Here is a 10,421-nt window from a genome sequence, read left to right as displayed (position 1 = left end):
AATTTGTTATGGTTCTTCACTACTTAAGTGTAATAAAACTACTAACAATTTGTTAAGGTTCTTCACTACTTAAGTGTAAAAAAACTATTCAGCAAAGTCAAACAAACCTTAACAACAAAATCCTCTTTCAATTGAGAGGATACTGGATTGGAGGATCATAATTGAGACACCATCAAGGCAGCCACTGTAATCTCATCAGGTGGCTTTACCCTTTCATGGCCAGTGTTGCCAAAACGCAACACTCTAAACAGTAGACAAAAACAGAGCGTAGTGAGAAAGAAACATGATGGAATATGTGTTGACAGGTTTTCCGTCCCCACCTTCCTGGTAAGTAATATAAGTCTACCGTAACCCCTTATTCTCTGTGCACCATGTATAATGATACATAGAAATAGAATGCTATTCTTTGTCTTTTTTTGTAAACTGATTGCTGTGCTTTTTATGCTAATAGATTTCCTACTCTAATTAGTAATTTTCTTTTGAGGTGTTTCTGATTTTTCTTATTATATCTAAACACTGAGAAAATTAACTATAATAGTGAGTCTAAGTTACTTCTTATATGTAATTCTAAGGAAGACTTCAAAGTTCAGCATTTCATTGTGGCAACGATGGGTGGAAAGGGATATGCTTAAAACTGTCAATCAAAAAAAACTTTTTTCTGTTTAGTTTGTCTATATAATATTCTTAACAAAACATTTTATTTTATTGATGGGTATGAATTTTTAATGAAGGTAAATTCTTCCATAATGCACTATTTTTTCAGCTTTGAAAATGATAGATAAAAGTACCATTCACTGTTTTAAGTATCCATTTAGGATACAAGACCTGGAGGTAAAGTAATAAACTGGGTTGTTTAATTAATTTTGAGATTTATTAAGGTGCCAAATAAAAACAAAGATGAATATGTGGGATAGGTGGAAGTGTGATTCTAAAATTTTGTAATTGTCCAGAAAGAATAACAGTAAAAATATTCTCTGATCTATTTATGCCAATAATTGTTTTACGTATTTGGAATTAGTAGATAAATAACTTCTAAGGGAGTTGGAATCACAGGCACAAGCAGATATAATCTTAATGAAAAGGCAGTTTTCTCTCTAATTTGGAAAAAACTAATCGCAGAATTGAAAACAACCAATTTGACATGGATGTCTTTTTGCAAATAGAATGATTATTCCATTGCCACAGCTGTGTCAAACAGCATATTTCCATTATTATTTTAAATGAATTTTTATTAAAATTCCTATAAGAAAAAAATTCTGGCCATTTATGGGTGAAGATACTCAAATTATGATAATGGATTCTTATAAGAAATTGAATTCTAAAATGATTTTTGTTCAATTTTATGCACGGTTTGCAAGCAAACTGTCAAAAACGGTGAACAATTGTTAGTGGGTTTTGATATTTATGTCATTTGAATGGATCAGATCCAAAAAGTGCCTGATTTAAATATAATTTTTTATCAGAAACCATTAAGCTCCAAAGCTCCAGCTGGAGAACTGTTAATTTTATAAAATGGATAAGGTTAGAAAATTAAAAATATCATCAAAAGACAGACCATATGCCAGGACCCAGGAAAAACTAAATCAAAATAAAAAAATTGTAGAGATTAGCAGGTGAACTAGGTATACATAGAGAACACCCTGCATATTACAAAGTTTTTTCTGTTAATCAGATATGTCATGAATTGATTTAAACTAATTCTTCATTTTTTTTAAATTATTATAAAAAGAAACCTTAGATGAGGATGAGTAAATATTATAAATTAATAAATATATACTTTATAAAACTAGTTATGTTGTTAGATTTAATCAAAGCAAGGAATTACAGAGTGAACTGGTTCATCCTGACAAGTTAGGCCTTCCGTTCTGATACTTCCTGAATTAACATCAATACCTGAAAAGAAATTTTATAAGAGTATAATTCTAATTTAATAATAAATAAAGCTCCCATCCCAGCCTATTTCTTCTAATTTTATCTCTAATTATAATCTATTGTCACTATACTACAGCTGAGTATGATGATGGATGACATCTCAAATGGGCATACAATGTCTTTTGTTTCAGTGAGCAGTTTATATAACAACTAGCAATAACAACCTATGGTCACTTTTAATTGATCCTGAAGAAAATAAACTAATAGAACTCACCTTAAGTAAAAAAAAAAATCATTAGAACTTATCTGACTGAAATTTTTTTTAGCCTTCATTGGATTCATCATTCTCTGGTTCTCAATTCACTTAAGGTGAATCGAAAATTTTAATCAGGAGCTTATAAAATAATACAAGCAAACTTGAAAAGTGTCTAAATCATATGGAGATTTCCTTAATTATTCTGGAACAATTTAGATACACCAAATGATTGCATTGTGAAGTGGTGACTTAATCGCTCAATTATCAGAAAGCAATAAGCTATTTGTCCTCCAGCTTGCGGGTGCGATAACTCTAGACACTTAAACAATACATCATGTACAGCAAATTACATCAAAGATCAACTACAGGACACATCCTAGGATCACCTTCTCCTGGTAGTCGCCTTGGATAGGGAAGAAAGTCAGAAGTCTCTGAGGAAACAACGCCTCCATCTGCTAATAGGCTGATTACCCACTCCTCTTCAATAAAGGAATCACAAAATCTCAACCTACAGATGAAACCAGTAAGTCTCAAAGGAAAAAATTCAAAGCCAAAAAAAAAAACAAGAGGAAGCCTAGACTCATCAACCTGGTAGTTGCAGCAGTTATGTATGTTCATAGTAACACCAAACAAAACAGTCCCTCTATATGAGGTTTTAATTCACTCTAAAACCTCATTACTGAGGGTCAAAGGCCAAAAATTGTTAGAAACTTCATGGTTATGCATTGTGTTACAGCTGAATGTACTTTGTACTCGGTCACGGGTCCACTGAACAGAGAGCAAGATGTGTCCAATCACAGTTCCACACTCTTCTATAGATAAAAAAAAATAAAAAAATTAATGCTTATATATGATTCAACCACATAAAACTTAGCGAAAAAGGAGCAGTAATTGGTTTCGAAACTGGAGGAAAAAAAAAAGAACTCAGAGATCATGAGAGAAGATAAAATGGTAATAGTAACAATTATACTTATATTTCACAAAACAAACAGCTAGCTGAAATATGCACAAAATGCTGCAAAAATGACCGTGTCTATTGATTAAGTCTCCAAAGTAAAAATATCTGTCTCAAATATAAAAATGTTTAGAAAAAGTAAACTATTGATGACTTCATGCATACCACAAGATGAAAAACTTGGCAAAATTAGAACACAAGTAATGAAAATAGATTAGGCCTTTGAAATAATATTTATAAATGAACAAATGAAAGAGAATAAATAAATTATGACAGCCAGATAATATTACAGAGAAGACATTAATAATACTGTGTTGTAGCAACTTCGATGGAACAGAGACAAGAAGAGCTCTTGAAGAAAAAAATGTGTAAAAACCAGAAGTGCCAGAGGTAAAATGGGTAGTGCTAAATATAGAAGTATTTTAGATACTTTAGAATCTTACAAAAATGGCCATTAAGTCATTAGTTCACAGATGCACTCAACTTTTAGAGATATTCGAATTTCATACAAAAAAAATTGCCAAAGTGACACTAAACAAACACTGATAGGGTCTGGTAGCGAACTATAATATGTAAATTAGCAATAGTCGGTAATAAAAATGCAGATCTGTTGGTTCACTAACACTCGCTAATGAATCACACAGTTCCACACTCTTCTATAGATAAATGTATTTATTCAGAAATAATGTTACACTTTTCATAATATATCAGCTTTATTTAAAATTAGTATTAATTATTCTTTTGGATCTTAATTATTAAAAATCAATTTTATTTTAAAAGGGAAATGGGGTAAATCAAAAGTATAAAAGTTTAAGAACTATTTTCTTTTCTTTATAATAGAAAAAAAAATAATTCATCAGATTTCTTTTTTTTTAAAAATGCTATCAAATTAATATAATAAAAATTAGGATTTATAATTAGATTTATGAAATTGAAGCAATATTAATTTGAAGGATGCTTTTTTAATCAAATCTAATTTGTGTAAGATGGGATGGATACAAATTATCTATAAATGTAAACAACTTAATAGGTATAATGGGTAAAGGCATGCATAAACCACCCCTGATACTCCCTGAAACAAGGACATATATCAGATACTTTTGATGTTATAACATGAGAATACCAAAGTGTGTCTTTAGGTGAATAATATATCTTGAACCATATTCTAAGAATACATTGTTACAAACTTCAATAACATAAACTAACATGCAAATGACATACCAAAGAGAATAAACTAATAGTTAAAATAACTATGGACCTAACACTTACTTAATGATCTTAATTCACTGGTCAAACCATTAATATTCTGTGGTTCATTTCTAACATGTATATCAGCAGATGATGAAGGTTGATTGGAATGTATTTCTTGTTGACCTTTTTGTTGAGTCTTAGTTGTTTCAATATTATGCTTAATGAGCTTTTCTATCAACAAATTAGCAATTAGATTGTGAATATCATTTTGACAGAATTTAAAATGTTGTTTATTGTCAGCAGGAGTTTTCTGATTATTGGATAGATTCGCTTCACCTCCAGTTTCCTGAAATAAACGCTCTAAATGTTGAGATATTTTGGGCATATCTTTTGTAAACTGCTTTCCATAAGAGGTATCCTAAAAGAAAATATCATTTCTAGCTTTAATGTGATGAAAAGTACATACAAATCTAAAATTTAAGATAAAAATTTACTCACAGGAGCTATAGGCTTGGGTATTCTAATCATAGGATGTATTGCGTGAGTTTGGTTTCGTTCACAAATAGCACACAGTTCATAATCATAACAAACTAGGCATTTGTACCTAAAACCTTTAATAGGTTGATCACAGCAATCACATTCTACATCAGGATGTAACATGTCGACATTTCCTGAAATAACATATTTATATTTATAATATTTTTAAAACATATATGTAATTTTAAAAATCACATATATGTTTTAAAAATACAATGAAAAGTACCAAGCAAACAAAAAATAAAATTAATATAAAGAAATACATTTTATGAGAGAAGAGTAAGAGAAAGTAATTGTTTAAAAGTAACTAGGAGATAATGGTTAGAGTTAAGCCAATATATTAAAAAAACAAAATGAATGAATAACTATTTTTGACATTTATATTAATATAGATATTTTTTTCCTATTTGCCGCAGTGTATCATCAATACCGTTATATATACCGTCAAGGTATCATGAAATATCTGAATAAAAAAACAGTGTTAATATTTTCATTATACATGGAATATATATAGTAAGGGGAAGTATAGTGATCATGAAACATTTTGGATCTGAGTTTTAAACAAAAATACAAGTTTTTAGGTCTTCTGAGTCCAAATAACCAAGTCTCGCTAAAATGGTCTAAGTGTGTGTCTGAGAGCAGTCGAGCAAAAAAAATGAAAAGTTGTAGAAAACTGAAATTACACAGTTAAGGCAGGCATATGTCTGGAATATTACACCTTTTCTTAAAATTGACTTTGGGCTTATGTTTTGTAAACTGCTTTTTATAAGAAGTGTCCAAAAAGAAGATATAATTCCTAGCTTTATTGTGATAGATGATAAGTACATACAAATCAAAAATTTAAGATGAAAATTTACTCCTGTGAGTAAATTTTATTTAACTTATAGGTAAAACTTTAATACTCCATTGTTATTGGTTGGGGCTTTAAAACCCTGAGGTCATCAACGCCCATGTTTCGCACTTTATAATTCTATTTCAAGATTATTAATACTCTATTTTATCCATTGAAATAGTCTGACAGAGCTAAAATAACAAATTTTCAAATAAATATTTCTCTTAAGTACCATTATTTTTTTTTTAATTAAAAATAATTAACTATCTCCTAATGTCAGCAGTAATAAACAACAGATAAATATGAACATGAAATAATCTGATAATTTGATAACTAAAGGAGAAAATGTTTTTACACGAAAGGCTAAAATGAGTCTTTCTTCAAGCAGACTAAGAAATCGGTTCATAATTTATAAACAGGTTTATATTAATTTTTTGCACCTCAAGAAACATATAAATACAACATCCTTTAAGTAATGGTAGAACAAGTGACATCACATCATTCCGGGCACAAAGGGCCTCAAAGCTACAAGAACTGGCAACTGATTAGGTCTGGTTTATGTAAAACTGTTTCTCTTTCCATATAACCCCGATATAACTGAGACCAACAGGGGCTTAAAGATGAAATGGAAATTATAAATGAAGTAAGCTTTCATCCAGGTGTATCTTTTGGCAACAAAATTAGAAACAGACAAGACAGGATATGTTAGTTCAATAATATTGCCAAGAATCATTTCCAGATAGGACGAGTACACAAAGCCTGAGCGTTTAAGTAACAGGAATCCAATCAAGAAATTCCTTTCTGCTGAAAAGATGGACAATATAAAGAGAATATAGAGAATTATATATATAGAATTATGCAACAGAGCATGATGTAAAACAAATTATTTTACCTCTGAAGGAAAACAAAAATCTGCTGGATTTAATGGTATAAGAACCCGTGACTTAGTTATTCACTCAAAACTCTTAACTCCTCTAATAACGCAATTAATAAATTATATAATAAAATCAGGAACATACCCCGACACACTTAAAGTCTCAATTATCAGAACAATCCATAAAAAAGGCAGTAAAAACCATTTAGACAATTACAGACCTATCTCAATTTTATCATCAGTAAATAATATTATAGAAAAATATATAACCAACCATTTAAAGATTTTTCTGAAAATATATAATATTATTAATAGAAATCAGTACAGTTTTCACAAAGGCAAAGGTACTGAGCAACAATTACTTCATTATACAAATTTAATTAATATTATAACTGCTATCTAATTAGCACATTTTTGTTGACGTGTCGAGCGTTTGATACCATTATACATAAAAATCTTACAAGTATGAAAAGTACAAGATTCTCTGATTCAGCCTTGAGAGTTTTTAAAAGTTATTCTAAGAACAGAAAAGCAATAGTTAAACTAGAGAACAGTGTTGATGGTTCAACTTGCATAAAAACTGGTATACCACAGGGTAGTGTTTTAGGTCCCCTTTGTTTTAATACCTATACAAACGACATTCAAAAAGTAATTACAAGTGACAACGAATACTTCTTTTCCGACGATTCTTTACGTTACATTAGATGCTAATATACTAAAACAAAAACTTACAGTTAAAAACTAACATAATGTAAATGTACAAAAAACTGATTTATACCATGATCATAGTTCAAAGACTCATAAAAAAAGCCCTTAAAGACCACTAAAGTTGCATGAAAATTTAAAATTTGATAATGAGGTGTAGATAGTTGACCGTAGATTAATGATTGGAGAAGTTTGTTAGGGGGTGTGGTCAGTTTTAGGCCTACCTTCAACGCCATAACCCCTGATGAAGACCTGAAACTCAGGTCGAAACGTAGGCATAAAATAAATAAATATTGTTTTGTTTGTTTATGTTATTCTTTGCTGGCCACACTCCCCGACAAACTTTTCCAATCATTAAAATTTGATACATCTTTTTATACGCAGGAAAATATTAATCAATTGCAAGACTGAACTTTAAAAGAATTTTTATAAGTCCTATTACCACATCTACATCATAATAGAAATGTTATTAAAGAAGCTTTACAGCTATAGCTATAGAAACAGAAAAAAATATTCTCCCGGAAGTATAAATAATTCTAAAAGTTCTAAAAAATACTACCATAGGAACAGATAATGCAAGTTTTAAATACTAAATAAAAAAGCAGATGAAAAATTTAAGCATGTTTCTCCCGGATACCATGCTCATTATTGCAATCATTAGTGATGTATGTAGTAAGAGTAAATAAAGTTCTTCGAATTTTAGTTATATCTAAAATTTCAGAACTACAAAACTAATAAACCTACAGTGATGAAATTTTAACCACTTATTGCAACACAATAAAAGATTGTATTCAGAAAATTTTGATTTTTCTGATTATATTGAGCCTCTTTCAATATACTTTCATTGAACATCTGAGCTCTATTATCACTTCTCACAATTTGGTATTCAAGACGAGTAGCTCTTAGGTCTGAATCGTTTTAGGGAAGTAGTTTACTATAAATGCTATATCAATAAAAAAAAAAATTAAAGGTGAGTGTTAGCTTCATCTTTAACATTTTTACTTTAAGAAAGAGGTTTTTATTTTTAAAATGTACCTATTTTGTTTTTTACTTACAAATAAATAGAGGCTAATATAAACTGGACAGAAAATATCGCAATTTTATTCTCTTCAATATGAATTTTGTTTGAATCAAATATCTTTAAAACCTAGAAGCTACAGAGCTTAACACACATCTCTGTAAAAGGCCAAGTAGACTGACACACCAAAACAATAGACACTGATTAAAAATCTGAACACTTAAAGAATTAATGAATACATATTTTCAGCTCTCTGGATACAAAAATAGGTAAAAAACAAAACAAAAAAAAATAATTTTGTCAGCAACTATCATTGGTAGCTTTAATATGGATTGATCCCTGTACTAACCTTCATCCTTGTTTATAGTAATATAAAGCCTCTTCACTGAGTCATCCTTCATTTCATCCAAAGCAATAGTAAGTTCATCATCAGAACATATCTTAACAATGTCACCTTCTCTATCTGTAATGCATAAATTATTTTTACAAAAAGTTATATTTTCAACATAAATAATTCAGAAACAGAAGTTTATCAGGTGTTACAGTAGGATCACACTAATTTGTCTGTTTCTTTTTACAGAATATGCCAGTGTCATGTTCCAAACATGACGTATTCATTATGCTCAATCAACTAACTGCTCATATCAGAATACAGAACTTTTAATTTTTATGTCAGAAATATAAAATGTCAGATCATTTAAGGTTAATACTATTACTTTCACATCAATAAATGAATTGTGTTAAATATATAACAGCTAATACCAAAATGACTGAAACTGAATAGGCTTTCTTTTTTTTTTATTTCAAAAACATAATAAACCCTTCATTACTATCATTAATAATTTAGGCTCTGAATATTTCAATAGATATGGAATATTCGATCAATTCTATTTAGAAGCTAAATAGTCCACTATTTCAAACTAAAATATTCCAACATTTCTGTAATTTGTAGACCTGTGAACAATAGTGCATCTAGTTTCTCTACTGTTAGTTTTACCAGGGTCAGTTTAATTAATTTATAAATAACCTCCATGAACACTCACTGTCATTTATACCAAATAATTTTTCCACGAAACAAAAGATTTATTGTGGTAGAGACGTATCAAATCAATCAAATCATAAAGTGATTTTTTAACTGTTATATCAGCCATTTCATTACTGCTTAAATATGATACAAAAGCATATTTGTATGATATGAGCTCCGAGCCATTCATCGCAATCTGGCTCTATCAGTGGCAAGGGAACAACAACTGATACACTCCTGAGGGAGTGCAGGGATGTAGAGGAGAGAGCAGAGACTTATTGATCTTATTTCACATATTCTCCACCTTTGATGGCTTTGGGTGACCCTGCCTAATCCAATATACAGTTAAACTCCGTTGTGCAAGAGTTCAATATCCCCAACAATTTATACTCCCTAGCTAATAGTTTCCTCAGTAATAGAAGCATCAAGATCAAAGGTATGTATTACAAGTCTGAGAGAAAAATTGAAAGGAGATGCTGAAGGGCTCAATTCTTGGTCCTGCCCTGTAGAAATTAGTTTGATGAACTACTAGGGGAATCAAAATACAGAGGGTTCCTTGCCATGGCCTATGTGGACCACTTGGCAGTCACTGTACCTGAGAGTTAGAAGAGCCAAACAGAGAGATGCATTATTCTCATTTTTTGAGTAATATGTGAAGAGAAAGGACAGGGCTCATCCTATTAACCTAGATATACTAGGAGAAAGAAAGAGAGACTAGATGAGGTCACACGCCTTGCTATGAGAACAGGAGTCTTTCACACCACTTCTTACCTAAGGTACTTATGAGATAGGATGACTCTGTCACTACAGTAGGGGTACTAAATAGACTAAGTAGGATAGGGGAGTGCATTCTGGGGCATGGGATATCTACCCAATGGATATCTATAATGCTGTGGTCTTGGGCCTCCTGAGGTACACTCCTCCATATGGAGCCAAAACCTTATGCAGGATAAGAAGAGCAGACTCAACGCTATAAAGAAACTATCTTTGCTAGTACAGAAAGCCTCAACACCGAAGTTACCATTCTAATATAATGTACACCACCATGGAAACTTTTATAGATCTCTAAAATGAAGGAAATGAGCAAACAAAATACAACAATGTCAAAATATCAAGAAAAGTTCCGAGAACTGCTACAAACTCTACCAGAACATACC

General features: G+C 30.6%; 1 protein-coding gene across 2 annotated transcripts in view; it reads right to left on the bottom strand.

Moving 5' to 3' along the window:
• Window positions 1-10,421, bottom strand: part of LOC106679724 (protein ref(2)P) — a 20,613-nt gene that overhangs the window by 6,315 nt on the left and 3,877 nt on the right. For both annotated transcript variants that reach the window (XM_014419038.2, XM_014419039.2), the window contains exons 3-6: window positions 8,590-8,703; window positions 4,773-4,945; window positions 4,353-4,692; window positions 1,826-1,893 (exon numbers count right to left, since the gene is read on the bottom strand). In XM_014419038.2, the coding sequence (XP_014274524.1) occupies window positions 1,826-1,893; window positions 4,353-4,692; window positions 4,773-4,945; window positions 8,590-8,703 (695 nt within the window). The remainder of the gene's footprint in view (window positions 1-1,825; window positions 1,894-4,352; window positions 4,693-4,772; window positions 4,946-8,589; window positions 8,704-10,421) is intronic.

This window comes from Halyomorpha halys, unplaced genomic scaffold, assembly GCF_000696795.3.
Source record: "Halyomorpha halys isolate HHAL.00 unplaced genomic scaffold, Hhal_1.1 Scaffold215.1, whole genome shotgun sequence".
Lineage (NCBI taxonomy): Eukaryota > Metazoa > Arthropoda > Insecta > Hemiptera > Pentatomidae > Halyomorpha > Halyomorpha halys.
This window is presented reverse-complemented; position numbering and strand designations above follow the sequence as displayed.